Source organism: Cyprinus carpio, chromosome B10, assembly GCF_018340385.1.
Source record: "Cyprinus carpio isolate SPL01 chromosome B10, ASM1834038v1, whole genome shotgun sequence".
NCBI lineage: Eukaryota > Metazoa > Chordata > Actinopteri > Cypriniformes > Cyprinidae > Cyprinus > Cyprinus carpio.
This window is the reverse complement of record NC_056606.1, coordinates 15,037,442-15,057,713: the sequence shown is the minus strand read 5'-3', so window position 1 is coordinate 15,057,713 and position 20,272 is coordinate 15,037,442. Positions and strand designations below refer to the sequence as shown.

Here is a 20,272-nt window from a genome sequence, read left to right as displayed (position 1 = left end):
ATCAGGACTGCAAACAGGACACTGTGAAATTACTATCTAGTTAATCTGCGAAGTTTGGTTGGTGCTCTGTTACTCACAGAAATACACTCTTCCTTCAAAGAATGAAACGGTTTGGTGGCATTTGCATCACATTTTGATATACATCAGTTTGATAAGCTTTTTATGAAAAATGGACCATATTTCCAGTGTGAGTTATTGTCATGGGGCGTCTTGTGAATCCACTATCGCGGTTAGCTTCTTCGGGACACTGCACAGGTAGGGCAGATTTTGAATTAGCTAGACAGTTGCACCATTAAAAATGTGCAATTGGGTGACCTTGCCGGATTTGATTTAGTGTTTGGTTAATAATACTTGCAGTGCAATTCAGACTTGTTAAGAGCTCGGGTAATATTTTGATGAAACCCTCTGCTTTTGCTCATTTTTAATTCATAATATGCCAGTGCAATTAATATTCAAAGAATTCACAACATTCTCTGGAAGTGAGATCACACTTGAGCAGAGCATGGTGGAAGTGAGCATAGGAGTCTAAAGGCATAAGTGATGCAGTTCTTCCACTGACAAACCATGAACCCTGAGGCACAACAACAAACTATTTGTAATGAAATAATCTTGTCCTGTTGGATATGCCAGCTTCGAATACAGTAAATCAAGGTTGTTTGTGAGGTAAGGTCTTTTACAAAATGTACTGTGGAAGTACTATGGTGCAATACCATGGCACTTGATTACCATATTTGTAATTCATAGTAACCTGCACCGAGGTTGTTTTTCAAAGTGGTTTCAAGTGAGGTTAGATGTTAATTTAAAGTGGTTCCACTAAAATGTAATTGCAGAAGGCTGATGATAACAATTCTGCAGAATGTTTGTCATCGATAAACTCAATATTTGCTATATTTGAAATTATAGTTATTGCTACAGTCTTTTTCTTTAGTCAAACAATGTATGAAAGACTCATCATCTGGAATCATCTGGATCTGTGCCTTATATAATCTAGCCCCACATGGCTAAAAAGTACATCAAATGTTAGAGTGTGAAGACTGTGTGATTGAGTTATATCCTGGACTGCTCTCTAAACACAAAACTCTCTTCGAGTTGTCAGAGCTGTGCCGCTGTGTATAGTCCACGTGTTTGTGTCACATTAAAGGGCTGCTGGGCTCTCACGGGAACACAAATTTGATGCCCTGATTGCATTCCCCCCTCTCTCATTTTGGCTGCTACTTTACAGCAGGAGTTCCCAACTTTTTTCGTCAGCTGAACCTCTGTGACTTAAATTATTTACTTAAAATACTACCTGAAATGTTAAGTTACTATATAGTATCTTGAGAAGACTTTCACAATATGTTTGTATGCACAAAAAACAAACAACAACAAAAAAAGATATTTAAACAATTTACAATGCTGAATGCTTTTTTAATGCTATGCATTAAAAATAAGGTTCTGTTAGTTAACGTTAGTTCATAACTAAAATTAACAAGCAATTAATTTGTTACAGAATTTATCATTCTACATACTGGCTAACTGTTCATTGTTAGTTCATGTAATGCATTAGTACAATCATTAAATAAGATTAATAAATGCTTTAAAATTGTTTTCCATTCTTAGTTCATGTAAACTAATGTACTGTAGTTAACTAATGTTAACAAATTAAACCATTTTGTAAAGTTACAGCATATTTTATCATACACACATATTATCTCAATTACTTAATTAAAGCGATACTCCACCCCAAAATGAAAATTTTGTCATTAATCACTTATCCCCATGTCGTCCCAAACCCGTTAAGCTTCGTTTGTCTTCAGAACACAATTTAAGATATTTTGGATGAAAACCGGGAGGCTATTAATAATAGTCATTCTAATAAGCAACTAGTAAATAGTAAGAATTGGTCCCTGTAGCCTACTAAAGTGTCACCAAGATTTCTAGTGCAGTCAAACAAAACACAGTTATATTTAGGATACTAATATAATTAGTCTCAAGCCTATTCATCTTAATTTTTGTTTTTAGTTTATTTTTTTTATTTAATTTGTATTTTCTATTTTACATATTTTTATTTTTAAAACAAATAACAAAAATAATAATTATATTAAATCTCATTATAAAGCATATTTTAGTAGACTAAATGTCATTGGCTTTTCATTGATGTTGATCTTGTTTTGGTGGTCTAGAGAGTCAGTTTATTTCGACAGATACAGTGATTGATGTCATTTGAAATGATAATAAATGGTTCTGGGAGACATTTTTACATCACAACATAATTGAACAATAATTAGATCTGTTTTTGTTTATTCAGATGCATTGAGAAACACATTGTTAATCTTTGCAGCTAGAGATTTACAGAAGCAGCCCAAGGTCACCTTGAGAGTTTTGTCAGAGTAGTGATGACTATCAGAGCGAAGGGACTTCAGCGTCTTGGCATGGACCCAATACTCAGTGTTGACAGCAGGCAATTACACAAATAAGAAAGGCACGATCTTTAAATAGAACCAACATAATATAAGGGAACAGAGCAATTCCAGACGTGTCTGTCAGTTTATGGTGACAGACCAAATATTAGGAGGCTGGCCGCCAGTTTTATTGAAGATGCTCCTCGGCTCGTTCTCTCATCTTGCAGAGCTTTGCATTAGTGGTCCAGTCAAAGCATGAAAAAGAGAGGCACCCCTTACTGACATACAGCCAAGAGTCTCGTCCAATCAGAGCACAGAGGGGGCAGGCCGTTCCCTTCCGCTAGCCCGCTGAGCGCGCTCCGCTTATGAAAATAATCAATGGGAGCTCAGTCTCTCTGCCGCTTTAACTTGTGCTGGATTTAAATTGCCTCCACTCCACTCCATGCCTATCCAAGGGTGAAAATAAGCCATTTCTGCTGTAATTACCCGGTGATCAAAGAAACAGCAAACAGAACACAGGTGGTTGTGTTTCTGTGCAGAAGAGCAAAGGGAAAGGAAGAAATACCAGCTGCTGCATCCAGAGAACAGTTTGAAGAATGTGCAGTCCTGCCTGCTTTATCTTCACGGTGTGGCTGATTGCTCTGCTTGTCTATCCAGGTACTGTTTTCATCTGCTTTGTGCATGCTCAAGCTGGGTAGACGATATTTGCTTAAACTTAAACTGGGATATGGGGGAGGGTGGATGTATTTTAGGAAGTAAGCAAGTCTTCTTTAAGCATGGTGTATTTCAAATGTGATCAAAGTTGCAAGAAGTGGATTCCTGTGAGGTGGGATGCTTTAGAGGTTGCATGCACGTGAGTGTGATTTTTACCTGAGGGACATCCCAGAGGAATGTCGAAACTCAATTCAGGTAGGCTAATCGAGAATGACAGTGGAGACAAACTGAACGGAGCAAGCACAAGCCATCACGCATTCACCTTTTACTCGCTTCTATGAGTCACATCAGAGGACGAGGAGTGCTCTTTTGGCATTTCGATAAGCTTATATTTGCAGGTTTTCCAGTAAAGGCAGAAATTGAAATGTCATTTTTTTTTTACTATCTGTACTTTTGATTTAAAGCAAAATACTTTTTTATATGGAGGATTTATTTATGAGTGATGTGAGGGCATATTGCATGCTTTACATTTCAAAGTCATTGTAATGGTAGTCTGAGTTTATGAGCAAGTGTTTTTAAAGGTAATAAAAAGCTAGGTTGTTATCTACAGGTTACCTCAGGCAAAATATCGGGCTTTTAGTCTATAGGGACATTTGAAGCGTACTGCAAAGAAGATTTTAAAAAGAAGAAAAAGGCATGAATATGAGTCGTGGTCACAATAATTGAAATTTGAACATGAAATTCTCTGTGGCACCGCATTCACACAGAAACACATGCACAGATCAATATTCAATTTTAAAAGAAGTAAGGTTTCTCTCATTGCAGTAACCTCTTTGAGAATTGCTGTAGTGATTGCAAAATTAGAAAACTAACAAATAAAAGCAGATAGTAGAAAAAAGTCCTACTATCAGGGTCTTTATGCTCCATTTACAAAGGTCTCTCTGTAGTTGCTGCGTCATATGATTTAATAAATTACCTCTTCCTTCCAGGTTGCCTAATTAATAGACTCGGCTAGTGGTTTAGGGAGGTAAATACCTCAGGACTGGAGCCACCGGTTTGATACTTTTAATCACAGGTGGTTGTTTGCTTTGACTTAATTAGCAAACTGCCAAAATTTGTTGGCTAACCATCAAACGGCGGCCCCTGTTTGATCACAGTTAGGCCTTGAGCTATGATTTAATTTCATAATCAACAGGAACCAAAGAAATTAAATAAATAACTGTGAAAAAAAAAACACTTGGATCATTGCTTTGCATATAAAAATCAATTAAAGTTTTTCAATTCAATTAAAGTTTATTTGTATAGCGCTTTTCACAATACAAATTGTTGCAAAGCAGCTTTACAGAAAATTAAGTTTCTACAATATATTTAACAGTAACTTAACATACATTACATACAGCAAAAATAAAAAACAAACACCATTTACGTACAGAAAAATTAAAGACAATCAAACAGATGATGAACACTATTAACAGCAATTATTATTTGTTGCAATCAAATTTATAGCAAGATTTGGTAGTTTTGTATGTTGTTTCAGGGCTGGCATAATCTGAGGTCCTCTGAGGGGAAGGGCATCATCTCTTCTCAGGTGTTCTTGATCCAGAATGAAACTTGTAAATCCTAGTGGCAAAAACAGAGAAACAAACAGAGACATAATTAGCGTAGCTGCTGTTCCTATCAAGCAAAATCGATTTGTTTTATCCCAAGCTAAAGAATAATATTGTACATTTGATGAGATATAACTGCAGTCCAAGATTAAAGGAAAACGCCACCGTTTTTCCATATTCCACTATGTTCTTCCCTCAACTTAGATGAGTTGATACCTACCTCTCCCGTCTCAGTGCGTGCACTCAATCGCTGTAGCGCGCGGGGTTGCCACTATGCTAGCATTTAGCTTAGCACCATTCATTCCTTAGGATCCAAACAGGGATGAATTTAGAAGCTAACAAACACTTCCATGTTTTCCCTATTTAAAGACGGTTACATTAGTAGTTACACGAGTAAGTATGGTGACACAAAATAAACAGTGGTGATTTCCTGAGCGTATAAAAATGATAACTATAATGTATGGCAGAAGAGCACTTCGTAGTGCTTCGACCTCGGTGCAGTAATATCATCACTCCTGAGTGGGAGTTTTCAGGAGTGATGATATTATTGCGCCGAGGTCGAAGTGCTGCGAAGTGCTCAGCTCATTTTTTATCCTTATGAGATATATAGTTGAGTATCATCAGCGTAACAGTAGAAACTAATCCTGTATTTTCTAATAATACCAAGGGGCAACATGTATATTGAAAATAGCAGAGGACCTAGGACAGGTCCTTGTGGCACTCCATACTTTACTGGTGATAACTGAGATGACTCCCTGTTTAAATAAACAAAGTGGTAGCGATCGGACAGGTAGGATCTAAACCATCTTAAAGCCTGACCTTGAATACCCATATAGTTTTGTAAACGATCTATGAGTATGTCATGATCTATGGTGTCGAAGGTGGCACTAAGATCAAGTAAGTTTAGAAGTGAGATACAGCCTTGGTCTGATGCAAAAAGCAAGTAATTTGTCATTTGTAATTTTAACAAGTGCAGTTTCTGCGCTATGGTGGGGCCTGAAACCTGACTAAAATTCTTCAAAGAGATAATTTTTTGCAAGAAGGAGCACAATTGAGCAGACACAACTTTTTCTAAAATTTTAGACATAAACTGAAGATTTGAAATGGGTCTGTAATTTGCCAGTTCACTAGGATCTAGTTGTGGTTTCTTAATAAGAGGCTTAATAACCGCCAGCTTGAATGGTTTTGGAATGTGACCTACAGATAACGTCGAGTTAATAATATTGAGAAGCGGTTCTTCTGCTACAGGTAACAACTCTTTCAGTAATTTAGTGGGTACAGGATCTAATAAACATGTTGTTGGTTTAGATGCAGTGATAAGTTTATTTAGCTCTGTCCTATAGTTGTTAAGCACTGCAGATTTTCTTTGGGTGCGATGAATGAAGATGAAGTATTAGATGCTGTAGTATCTACATTTGTTATTGTATTTATGATGTTATCTATTTTATCAGTGAAGAAATTCATAAAGTCATTACTATTAAATTGTGAGGGAATATTTAGATCGGGTGGCATCTGGTTATTTGTTAATCTAGCCACTGTGCTAAATAAAAACCTTAAACAATAAAGCGGAGCCATATAGTTAATATCAGTTATACACATCATCCACAATACAAGGAAATGGTCAGTAACATAATCAATTTGAGGTACGATATCTATATCAGTAAGATCGATTCCATACGTTATAATTTAATCTAGCGTACTGTATGATTAAAACGATGAGTGGGCCCTGTGACGTTTTGCTTGACTCCAAAAGAGTTTATTAGTACAGTAAACGCAAGTCTTAATGCATCATTTGTATTATCAATGTGAATGTTAAAATCTCCGGCAATTAGCACTTTATCAACAGTAACCAATAGGTCTGAGAGTAAATCTGCTAATTCTTTTAGGAAATCTGTATATGGCCCTGGTGGTATATACAAAAAAAATCAAGAATTAAGTGTTAATTTCAATTCTGGACTAACTTAACTTTAAAAATTACCTGATCTTGATTCAACAGGTCTTGAATATGGGGTCATATATATGTAAATAATAATAATAATAATATGTATGATAGTATGTAATAATGACATTTTATATATTTATTTATTAATTTTTTTTTCCTTCAGTAGGGCTCTTAAAAGGTTCAAATGTAGACATTTCCCTGTCGGTTACGCTTGATGTCACAGTTCAGGATAGTCACTATATAGTGTACGGTTTTTAGTTATGTATGCTTGTATTTATTTATTTACTTGGCTAAAAGTACTGTTCCGAGGTTTCCTGCCCCTGTCATGCAAAAGCAAGTGAGATAAATGTGAATGCAAACAGATATCCCTCTCCAGTATTATTGTGGTCTCATCACACTATAAAGGAGACATTTTTAATGACATCATAAGAAGATTGTATTTTTTCCATCCCAATCCACACTTTCCTAACAAACCGCTTTGCATCTGAAGATTAGATTTGTCTGCTTAGTCTGCCTCTTTGTGTCATCAGTTTAAGTTATGCAACCATGATTAGTCTAGTCAGATCTTTGGTACTGTAAAACTTTGACTAAACTTGTATACTTATATACCAATGTACATTCCTGAATAAATTAAATCTGAAAACCAGTATTTGCTTAAAGATTTCCACAATGTTTTGGCACTTAAAGCATGTTATTTTTAAAGTTTCAATCTGCTTTTGAGCAGTAAACTTTGATGGCCCCCATTAAAGTGTCAGTTTGAGAGTAGTACAATCATTCCTGTTGTAACTTTCAGGCCAGTGAGATTGTTCCACCCACAGAAACAATAGGTTTATTGTCAGCTGTAAACAATATAAGTAATTCATTATGATTGACAGCTCAGTGCTTCTGGAAACTCGTGTTTGCTCCCTCAGCCTTTGGAGGCATAATGAGCCTTGAAATAACATCTTTCAGGCACTCAGAAACATCTTACAGAATCACTCTGACGGAGGCTGATGGTAATATATTTATGGAGTAAACAAAATGCAGATTACTGCTTCTCAGCATTATCAAAGTCTGAGATAGTGCAGATGACAAGACCTCGATCAGAACTTCAAATAAAATGTGATGCACTTGGCATGCTAGTTTTCACACTGAAAACTGGCCCAGACTCAATCCAGAGTCATCTGGTCAAAACTTTCTCAAAAATCAATGGCACTGATGGATCAAATGACTTTTCAATGACACTGTACACTGTGCTAAATATTTTGCAGCTGTTGCAGGGCTTCACTTTACAGTTTTTGATTCTGTATTAATTGATCTATTAATCAAACTGGCAGCTAAAGGACACATGCGTCATTATCGTTCCAGTTTTCACTTGGTTTCATGACGGGGATTTGTTTTTGTTGTTGTTGTTCGTCAGCAACAGTGAAGCGAATGAGTGTAAGAAAGTATGTGAGTTATGTGAAAAAAGCTGTGATCACTTGGGATTAAGACTAAGAATGTTCAGTCACACTTTGTTTTAACATCCAATTCTCACTATTAACAAAATGTGAACTACTGTAGGGTTGGGCCAATAGATGATGCCATCGTCCAGGGCCATAGCTGGGGTTTTTGTGGGACCCCAGTGCAGGTTGTACCAGTGGGTCCTGTTTGAAATTGTTTAATTTGTATGTTCGTTCTATTAATTTATTTGTGCTATTTACACAATGTTTAGGTTTTTTCAAGTTTGTAGGTGTCCAGGTACAGAAACCAAATAATCAAATGTAAAATAGCACTACATAGTCTTCACTGTAAAAATGAAATATACAGTCAAACCAAAATTTATTCAGACACCTTCAAAATTTCTCACATTATCAGTTTATTTGCTATAGTTTAGAAAATGGTAATACAATATGACAAGAACTCAGAGTTCAGCTATGTCAGAACAAATTAATCTTGATAATGTCAGACAGGGACGGACTGGGAGTAAAAAGCAGCCCTGGATTGTCTCCCAAATAGGCCCAACACAACTACAAACAGTCGCTACTATCTCACAATATTACAGCAATCCTATCACATTTATAGGAAATAACATTAAAAAAAAAAAAAAAAAAAAAAAAAAAAAAAAAAAACATGGTGACCCTGCTGACAAAAACAATAGAAACCATCACAGAAATTTGAATGATTTCCACTACAAACACCTTCACACACATTACAAACCATCAACTTTTAACCATTCAAACCATTAAATAATTGTTTACTGTAGTGTGTTTTGGTACATATTACATTAGGATTTAGTAACTTTAACAAAAGCCATGAACCAATTACCAGTAGAGACCAAACAGGCGCCATTACAGTTTCCATTAAAACAATAAAATTTTCATTATAACTAGTAAAACCATTACAAATTATGTGATGCTTTCTATTTTCTTTTTTCAACAGAGGATTGAAATAAATGTATTATTGTACTAAAATACTTGAAATCTATATAAAAAGAGCAGAATGCAAAATGTATATGACAACGATAAACATAACCTAGAATCTAGAAACCTGAAACAACAGAATTGTTCAATTTGAGTATTCATATGTCTCTCAGTGTGTGTCATGTTAATCAGACTAATCACCATATAGGCTACTTAATTTACTCTATTTTCTAACTCAATAGCTCTCAAATGTACCCTGTTGTAGAATTGCTGCTGTCCTTTTATGAATGAATGGATATTCATGCCAGACAATGCAGAGTAATAAATAGCAGTTAATGCTCGGACCTGGGATTTTACTATAGTGCTTTAGGCTACATGCTGTGTATAGTGAGAGAGGCAGGTAAATGTATGTAACTGTTTGCTTTTTTTCCTTTTAGCATCTCCCAAACGCCTTTGTCTTCACGTCTTTTGCTTGCCATCATGAGCCCACACTCCTTTGCATCAGTTTTGGTCTCTTATAGGAGTTGCCAGGTTTTCACTAAAAGGTTTTCCCGCCCAATCGGTACTCAAAACTAGCCCAATCGCTTTCGAGGGGTGTCCCCCATTAAAAATAGCTTCCAGGGATAAAATACAGGTGTTTTGGCGGGGTTCCCCTGGTAAAATTCACATTTTCTGGGGCTAAATATCACGTTATTGAGGCCGTTTTTTAACCCACGGACATGAAAAACAACCCCCGGCAACAGTGTTAAAGTAGCCCAATTCCGCAAGAAAACTGCGGACTTGGCAACACTGTTTCTTATAAGCAAAAATAGATTGCATTAGCGCCCCCTTTTGTCGGCCATCAACCGCTTATTATCTTTTCTTTGATGACGAACCAGCCAGGACGCCAGCCGTCGGAGATGGCCAGTCCGCCCCTGACGTCAGATAATTTTGATAGAAAGGTATGTAATGCATTACAATCAACCAAAAATTCAGACAGCTGAATTTGGTCCCAAATTGTTTATCAGTTTTACTGGTAGTCCACTATATGAAAAATTGTTGGGTATAATATATCACAGTTTACTTTATTTTGCTATACTCACTTACATAAATTAACCATAGTGTCCTGCACCCACTAGTAAAAATATCAAAAATGATATCTGGTGACTGAATAATTTTTGGTTTGACTGTGAATTAATTCTTCTTAAAACTACAAAGTAATTCAGTCAAGAGCAATGAGTGATTTTCTTTCTTTCATTTTCTTGGACTGACATTACAGCAGCTATTAAATTAGGCATGGTCACAAGAAACAGTGCATTCATTATAATCCATTATAATCCAGTGCATCCATTATAATGATACACATCTGATTTCTTTCTCCACTGTTTACTTTCACTTTAGACATAACCAACAATTTTTTCGAGGATACTTTTCAAGACGGGTATTTTGACATAATTTTGTATGTATTTTTGTTGGTACAAGAGAAAGAAGAGGCAAATTCGGTGTTCAAGCACTTTGAGACGCGTCTCTCTGGCTCACAGAGAGACAAAATAAAAGCTAAGAGCAACAATAGATGACATGTTATGCATACAGTATATACACATATAATATATATATATATATAAGTTGTGCAGGGTACAGAATTTATGGTGTCACTGTAAATATGAATTTATTTTATGTTTTTCCTTTGAATGATTACAAGTGAACACAACATCCAGTTTTTAAATGAAGGTTTTTATTATTAAGGGAAAACAAAATCCAAAACTACATGGCCCTGTGTGAAAAAGTATTTGCCCCCTAAACCTAATAACTGGTTGGGCCACCCTTAGGAGCAACAACTGCAATCAAGCGTTTGTGATAACTTGCAATGAGTCTGTTACAGCGCTGTGGAGGAATTTTGGTCCACTCATCTATGCAGAATTTTTGTAATTCAGCCACATTGGAGGGTTTTCGAGCATGAAACGCCTTTTTAAGGTCATGCCACAGCATCTCAATAGGATTCAGCTCAGGACTTTGACTAGGCCATTCCAAAGTCTTCATTTTGTTTTTCTTCAGCCATTCAGAGGTGGACTTGCTGGTGTGTTTTGGATCTTTGTCCTGCTGCAGAACCCAAGTTCACTTCAGCTTGAGTTTACGAAGAGATGGCCTGACATTCTCCTTAAGGATTTTTTGGTAAACAGTAGAATTTATGGTACCATTTATCACAGCAAGTCTTCCAGGTCCTGAAGCAGTAAAAAAGCCCCAGACCATCACATTACCACCACCATATTTTACTGTTGGTATGATGTTCTTTTTCTGAAATGCGGTGGTACTTTTACGCCAGACGTAATGGGACACACACCTTCCAAAAAATTTTATTTTTGTCTCGTCAGTCCACAGAGTATTTTCCCAAAAGTCTTGGGGATCATCAAGATGTTTTCTGGCAAATCTGAGACAAGCCTTTATGTTCTTTTTGCTCAGCATTGGTTTTCGTCTTGGAACTCTGCCATGCAGATTATTTTTGCCCAGTCTCTTTCTTATGGTGGAGTCATGAACACTGACCTTAACTGAGGCAAGTGAGGCCTGCAGTTCTTTGGATGCTGTTGTTGGGTCTTTTGTGACCTCTTGGATCAGTCGTCTCTGTGCTCTTGGGGTAATTTTGGTCTCTCACTGTGGTTCGCTGGAGTCCCAAAGCTTTAGAAATGGCTTTATAACCTTTTCCAGACTGATAGATCTCAATTACTTTCTTTCTCATTTGTTTCTGAATTTCTTTGGATCTCGGCATGATGTCTAGCTTTTGAGGATTTTTGGTCTACTTTACTTTGTCAGGCAGGTCCTATTTAAGAGATTTCTTGATTGTGAACAGGTGTTGCAGTAATCAGGTCTGGGTGTGGCTAGAGAAATTGAACTCAGGTGTGATAAACCACAGTTTTAACAGGGGGGCAAACACTTCTTCACACAGGGCCATGTATTTTTGGATTTTGTTTTCCCTTAATAATAAAAACCTTCATTTAAAAACTGCATGTGGTGTTCACTTGTGTTATCTTTGACAAATATTTAAATGTGTTTGATGATCTGAAATATGAAAGTGCAAAAACATGCAAAAAAAAAAATAATAATAAGAAATTGGGAATGGGGCCAACACTTTTTCAAATTTTCTTTTTTAATTTCAGAATTAAAATAGAATAGAAAGTGATAGAGTTAAAGGGTCAAATAAAGATGGAACAGATGTGTTTTTAGGCGTTTCTTGAAGATGGCCAAGGACTCAGCTGCTCAGATTGAGTTGGGCAGGTAATTCCATCAGGAGGGAACAGTTAATGAAAAAGTCTGTGAAAGTGATTTTGTTCCTCTTTGAGATGACACAATAATACGCCGTTCACTTACAGAATGCAACCTTCTTGAGGGCACATAACTCTGAAGTAATGAATTTATGTAAAGGGGTGCAGAGCCAGTTGTGGTGTTGTAGGCAAACATTAATGCCTTGAATTTTATGCAAGTAGCCAGTGCAAATTGATGAACAGAGGTGTGACGTGTGTTCTTTTCTGCTCATTAAAGATTAATCTTGCAGCGCCATTTAAAAATAAATAAATAAATAAATATATATAATATATATATATATATATATATATATATATATATATATATATATATATATATATATATATATATAAAAAATTTTTTTTTTTTTTTTTTTTATGTGTCCCAAACGTGTGCTCTGAAAATCATGCGAGGACATCCTTTGGGGTAGTTGGTATGCTCTGAGAGTGTTTTTCTAATGCCCCTGTTCTACTGGGCTGTCATTTAAAATAATGTTTGTGTGACCTTGCCAGAGGTGGTGAGTGCCCCATGACAGATTCTTTCCTTCCTTTCCTCTGACTCAACTCAGCATGTGCATGTATGTTTTATGTGCACATAAGTGGCAATTCAGAAAGCTCAGCAAAAAAAGAAAAAGAATATAGCAAATAACATTGCCCAAGCCTCATATCTACTATAGACTGATAAACATTTGTTCACTCATCATTGCACAGTCCAGGCCTGCAGGGGAGGGGGATGCAGGCGAGGCAGACTGGCTTGCCGCAGAGCCTGGTGTCCATATGCCAACATGAGAGCCCTGTGCCCTTCAAGAGTGGCATGGTTTGTTGAGCTCTGGTCATTTGGTGCCCAATCTACTTGGTTGGCCACAGCTTGGGCTGGACAGTTTCTGCTCTTGTGGAGGTTAAAGCAATTTTGAAGGATTGTTTGCAGATAATGCGCCCAGCATGTGGCTTCCTGTTGTCTGCTGTCTGGCTGTCCAGATTTCCACAAGTTTTAGCTCCATGCAGATAAGGCCATTCAACAGAAAGGAGGAGGCTTCATGGAGGTAGACACTGCCTGCCACTGTATGTCATTATTATTTTTTATATTTTCTGACATATTCTGTTGATACTCTTGAGTCATGGCTAAACAGCAACAGCAAATTGTACTGAAAACAAAACAAACTTTTAGCTCTCCACTGCAAACGGTTTTATATTTAGTATTTTTCCTCTTTTTTTGCCCATAAAATGTCTTAACATTATTAAACCAAGATGCTTTTACTTGAGAAGCATAATTTTATAAGACTTAGTTTTTTCAGAGATTATACAGTATGATGCTTTTTACAATACATATCTCCTTAATAGGTCAGAATTTAAGGAGGGCAATAACAGGTCCAGATGTTACTGGTCACTGGCACTGGAATAAAGAAACCAGCGGTTGCCAGATTAAATACTTGCATGCAGCCTTCGAATACGTTGCCAGTTTTGTCGACTGATTTTTTCATCCATCTCATCTTTCTTAGTTCTATAAAAATCTTAAACCCAAACCATAAATACGTGCCAATTAAAATCGTAGCATGGGCACAAATGGCATGAAAGTCACCTTGTTGTTTGCTGATGTGTTGATTTCTCCTGGCATATTTCAATAAAATTCATTATCATTTTATTCACACCATCAATTTATTTTCATATTAAAGGTTGTTGAATTTGATGTTGAATTAATGTGTGTAGGTCTGATTAATGCTTACAAGCTGGGGAGCCCTCAGGCACTCATCAGTTGCACCTTTACCATCTGTTAACAAAAAGTTGATCACACTTTGATATCTGACATTTGTTTGTCACTGCATTTACCTAGGTCAGTCACATGATGCTCATTTTCTTAGCTTGGATGTACTGTGTTATTCAGTACATTACGGGACAGATTTATTAACAGTTTGCACCAACACAAACCCTCTTTTGGAGTTAAAAAATGACTGTCAGGATTTACTAAAGACATGCAGTGAAACCTTAACTATGAAAAGGCATGGATGGTTATTTTTGAGGCTGACTTTATTGCATATATTCATTTGTAGGAGTTTCCCTTTCAGGCACAGAATTGATGGGAGGAGAGTATTTATATGAATCGTGCAACATGATTTACAGTACTGAGGTTTGCGGTAGTCTGCGGTACTGATATTTGCACTAATATTTAATGAGCAAAAAAAGTATGTCTTAGACATTTTGAACCTGTTGTTAGTGGATAACATTTGATATTATTCATTGATACCTTTTTGAATAGTTTGGAAAGATCTTTTAGTTTTATTTCTTTTAGTATATGCTGCTTTGTTCTACAATGGTTTAAATAATAATAATAAAAAAGACCAAGTTAGACAAAATTTCCCAATATTAGTTTAAAAAATGGAAACTTTTGTAAAATATCTGTATAATTGAGATATATATTATTAAGATTTTTTGAGTCATTAAGTACATGTTTATTGAAAATGGTACAAACAGTTGGCATTTTAAATGTCTGTTTATTTTCTCCTTGTTTGTTAATGACACTCTTTGCCCTCTATGTAGAATTGATGCAGATTGTCTTTTAATTAGTATATGTTAATAATTTTAAAACATCTTTTGTGGAATTTGTAACTATTTAAAATCTAAAAAAACTGAGTGGTATGTGCACCGCAGTAGAAAGATGAAACCTGACAAGCATCAACCAAAACTTTTTTGTCATTAAGTGCATGGAAGAAACATGTTTCTAGTCTTGCTATTAAATGCACTGTTAAATGAATAAAATAAAAATAGAGGTCAGTTTTAGCCCAATCAGTGAGTGCAGCTGATCCCTTATTCCTACAGCTGTCAGTTTGCATTTAGTGTTTCATGGCTCTTGGGTATTCTGTCAGAGGGACTACACAAAAGGCCGTTGTGATTGGACGAAAGCTATTTTTCCAGAGCAATCTGCACAACATTTGATGTCATTGCTTTAAAAAGGAACATCTTCTAGCAGACAATGTCATTGGCTCCTTTTTGTTTGGTTTTGTTTTAGCCCTAAACAGTCACTTTATAATGAGGGACAAATGGAACCATGTCATCTGTTGCGTTGTCAGGGGATTGTAATGAATATAATGCTGTTATCCTTTGTCTTGTTTATGAAATATATCATGTAAAATGCTACTCCTAATTCCTTCCACTTAATTAAGATTCAACTCGTTCATTGCTTGATTTCACAGTCTAATCACAAGGGATGTAGGTCAGTTTGTTGCCCACAAATTTCATGGGTTTTTTCTTTCAAAACACAATAATGTATTAGAAATTATGAACAGTCATCCTCTCGTTTCAAAGCATGTTTCAAGTCCTTGAAAATCATTCAAGGATTAGTTCCCCTTCTTTCCTTTTTGTTTTGTTTTCTTTTTCTATTCACTATATATGTGTGTTTTTGATTTTTTTCTTTGCTTTTTCTTTTTTGATTTCCTTTCTCACTTGCCTTTTTTCCATATCTTTTTGTGCCTTTTCCTTGTCTTACCTTCAAATTTCTGTCTGATGTTTCCCTCATTTTTTATTTTCTTTCCTTTTCCTTTTCCCTTTTCCTGTTTTTTTTTTCTTTCCTTTTAATTTTCTTTCTGATTTCCTTTCTCCTTCACCTTTTCTTTCCTTTTTTCTATTTAATGCCATTTTCCCCTTTCAAATATCTTTGTTTCTTTTCCTTGTCTTACATTTTCTTTACCTGTGATAATTTTTTGTTATTTTCTTTTCATTTTCTTTTTTTCCTGTGTTTTTGTTTATTCCTTTTCTATTTTCTTTTCTCTTTATCATTTCACCTCTTCCTTTCCTATTTCCTGTCATTTTTTCCTTTTCCATTTTGTTTCATTTTTTCTATCTGATCAAGAGTATATGCGGATTGATTTTGCTTTGCTACACTGCAGTACAGAATAAAACATTCTCCAAACTCCCAAACCCACCATATGATAATCAGACTAGGATATTCATGTTAGCACCATCTGTACTCGATGGTGGTTAGTGACGAAACTATACAAGTCCCTAAGTTACAGGCGGATGCTGTAATTTTCCCACCAACCTCTCGATCTGTAAACATGTCTCATTTGGTAACTGCCCAATGAGGGAAGGATTTCTTGTCCCAGATTTGGAGCATCCAGATGTTCGCCGAACTCTCAAACTGATTGTACTCATGCAAATAATGGTGAGTTCATGTTTATTTCATGAAAAATGCTGCCGCGGTACTGAACAACATAAATACACATAGAAACACACTTCTATTGATCGACAAACTGTCTTTTGTCTGCAGGGAGGGTTGAAGGGGAATGAGCTATTAGGGTCACATGATCAGTGTCTACTGTAGAATCACTGTGAAGATGGAGCCCAGTGCTCATAAGGTCATTGATTTGATCTTCAGCGCTGGAGTGCTGACAGCGTTTAAGTCAGCCGGTAAAAAAAGTCCTCCTACTAGTCTTCTGTCTTCAACAAAGTTCCTGACCCCTGTCTGCCCAACGGCTGTTGTAGAATAGCTGATTCTATTCACCAAATGCTCTGTTTGTTAGTGAATGCATCCATGCAAACTGATGCAAACATAAATATCAGTGTCGTTCACCTTTAACCAACCTTGAAAGCGTTTACTATTTTATATGGCTGGCGTAAGCATATGGAAGAGAAACGTTCAAGTAATCTGTTTTGGAATTACAATTTTAGACACACAAAGTGTTCAACTAAGGTCTTCAAATCTCCTTTATTATTTTCATAGCTCAATACGCCTCATGAATGTGTAACGAAGCAGCGGTGCTCAATCAAAAGGAAACGCATTTTGCCTACTCTCAAATGCTCACTGAAATGAGGTAAAAATGCATTTTAATACGCAATCTTCTAGTAAGTGCAAAGTGATCTGTATTTTCTGAATCTGAAGCTGTGGCCTTGTTCATTTCAAGCAACGGGAAAACATGCACCATGTCAGTCAGTTCTCTTTGCGTCTCGTCCCCTCGGGGAATGAACATGCGGCATAGCTAGGGCGCGCTACTTGCTCTGAATCCAAATTTTCCTTTTAATTAATGTGAATTGGAAAAGTCAGTTTCTGTGACATAATGAGGCCATGAATGTTCGATTTTAACACCTCAACTGCAACTCCAAAAGCTTTTTATTGTAGGCTGTGTTGTTTTAATGAAACGTTTAATCTTTGGAATTACATATTATGGTTTTACTCTAGTTGTATCAAGGTTGTTGGGAAAGGTTTGATTAATTATGCTGGACTGATACCTGCAAAGACCTCTGACTGAAGACCTTGCCCCATACTCAAGTCAGGGTCACTTGTATTGCACTGCCAGCTCTAGCATGCTGCCATTGCTTTGGAAAAGCATTGATTCATTATGCTGGACAAATAAAGAGGGACCTTCAACTGAACTGAAATTGCCTTAAGACAGTAACTCGGTTAGAACAAGCAAAATGGCTCTGAGGAAGGTCTGCCCGACCTCTACCTTCATGTTCACAGCTGTTTCTTTCTCTGAGCTATAGCGAGATGTAACAAAAAGAATATGACTCAAAAAGAATGTACTATGAGTGCATGGTAGGCATAGAGCATTCAGAATAGGTGGAATTTTAAATGTGCACAGCTCTTGGGTGTTATGGGAACTGTAATGTTAGTCAAATAGACTATGTTTGGAGTACCATATAGACTTATGTTGAGAATTCATGTTACAGTTTCATTGGTTGCTGCTTCCACCTACATGTGTCCTCTTTAGTTAACCTCTGTCTCTCTAGCTATGCATGCTTTATATATAACAACTGTTATCCAGTATACAGCAGTGTGTTCTGTGAAGAGAAAGCTCTCCTTACCTAGTTTTGCTTTAGAACCCATATTTTACTTCTAGTGGACAACTTGTGGTAACGCAACACAGTCTCACAATTGTGCAAAAGTAAACAATGATGTACTTAATTTTTCTATAGTTTATTTGATTGCACTACTATTACAGTATGTACACGTATGTGCACTTACCTAAGAAGGTACTGGGCAATATAAGGGGTAACACTTTAGTATAGGGACTAGATCTCACTCTTAACTAGTTGTTTTTTAGCATGCATATTACGACCATATTGACTGTTTATTACTAGTAGTTATAAAGCATATATTCTGTATGACCATATTCTACATCCCTAACCCTACCCAATACCTAAACTTAACAACTGCCTGTCTAACTATTAATAAGCAGCAAATTAGGAGTTTATTGAGGCAAAAGTCGTAGTTAATGGTTTGTTAATAGCGAAAATCGGACCTTAAAATAAAGTTTGACCATATAAGGTAACTACATGGGTTAAGGTTAGGTTAAGGTAGGTTCAGTTATTGTAATTACTATAATAAGTATATAGTATGTACATGTGCAACAGGACTGTAAAATAAAATGCTAGTGATTTATTTATTTTTAATTAAAATGTTGATTTATACTGAATGGTGCAGCTCCTTTGTATCGTATCTACCACTAAACACTCAAATAAATGTACAAATATGTCACTGGGGTGGTATACTTTAAGGTACAAAAGCTAAAAGGTGCATCTTTGTACCTTATTTACCCTTAAATGGTACATATTGTAGCTTAAATGTTCATATTAATACTTTAAAAGTACATATTAGTACCTAAAGTGTATGTTTTGAAAGGGTAAAGGGAATAAAGGTAAAGGTGAAGAGTAACATATTTTTATTTAACTGACTTTTTCATATAAATCCTTTAGGCTTAGATTAGGGAACAAAGGTGTACTTTTGTGAGCGCTGCTCCAGTATGTATCATGTATCTTGTGGGACACTATCATGTCCGTGAGTCTATCAGTGAAAAGTCTCTGATGTGACGTGACATACAGCCAAGTATGGTGACCCATACTCAGAATTCGTGCTCTGCATTTAACCCATCCAAAGTGCACACACACAGCAGTGAACACACACCCTGAACACACACCCGGAGCAGTGGGCAGCCATTTATGCTGCGGTGCCCAGGGAGCAGTTGGGGGTTCCGTGTCTTGCTCAAGGACACTTTAGTCATGGTATTGCCGGCCCGAGACTCGAACCCACAACCTTAGGGTTAGGAGTCAAAATCTCTAACCATTAGGCCACGACTTCCCGCAATGCTGTTGTTATGTTCTGTTTTGATAGCTGAGCTCAAGTCTGACAGAATACAAGTTGTTGCCACACGTCTTGTGGAGACTGAGAATATGAATGACACCCAGAGTAACATCCCACACAGGCCTAGTGGTTCAAGGCCTGAGCTGGTCACTGAAGGTTGTGACCTTGAGCGAGGCGCTTAAATCCAGCCTAAAACAACAACACCTGGCCATTGCATTATATCTGATTCCTACCCATTTTCACTCAGTGCAAACTTTTTGTGTTTGTTTGAAGCAGATGCTCTCAACTGTGGCGAACTATCGTTATAGATGCTTGATTGTAACCTAGTGGAAAAGATGGCTTCTCAGGATAGAGGCCAGAGAACCCAGCACCAATTACATCCTCGAATTACACAGCGGGACAGAGTGCATGCAAATACCTCTGCCTGCCAAACCACCCATCTAATGAGTGGCTAAATCATGGACCACTGCACACATTCACACGGTACCCACCCACCGTGTGGCATCAATGAGGACCATTTGACTCCAGGTGGCTTGGATGTTTTGTGCCATTCAAATAATAAAGTTATCTTTTCTCATCACCCTTGATGGCACCATGCTTTAAGTGACCACATGCTTCTGTTGCCAGGAGAGTGGAACGAATCTGGCCGAACTTGGATCTCTGTCTTTAATCATTGTATGTATACTCAACCTTTGTTTTTTTCAGAATAAAAATACACAAATCCATATTTAATTGGTCACAAGCCATATTTAATGGGTCTAATTTTCTTTTACCTTGTATTTAGGATGCACTGGTGTTAGATTAAATAAATAATTAAACTGGTTATTTTTGTATTACTTAGTATGAAATAAATGTATTTTAAATATATTGCTTTTTACTTTTTACTGTATTTACTTTTTTACTGAGCCTGGTTTCTCCCAAGGTTTTTTCCTCCATTTCTGTCACCGATGTAGTTTTGGT

General features: G+C 36.6%; 1 protein-coding gene across 1 annotated transcript in view; it reads left to right on the top strand.

Moving 5' to 3' along the window:
• Positions 1 to 2,741: 2,741 nt before the first annotated feature.
• Positions 2,742 to 20,272, top strand: part of LOC109087628 (opioid-binding protein/cell adhesion molecule-like) — a 142,495-nt gene continuing 124,964 nt past the window's right edge. Inside the window, exon 1 of the mRNA XM_042732785.1 lies at positions 2,742 to 3,038. Coding sequence (XP_042588719.1) covers positions 2,978 to 3,038 — 61 coding nt within the window. The 5' untranslated portion in view covers positions 2,742 to 2,977. The remainder of the gene's footprint in view (positions 3,039 to 20,272) is intronic.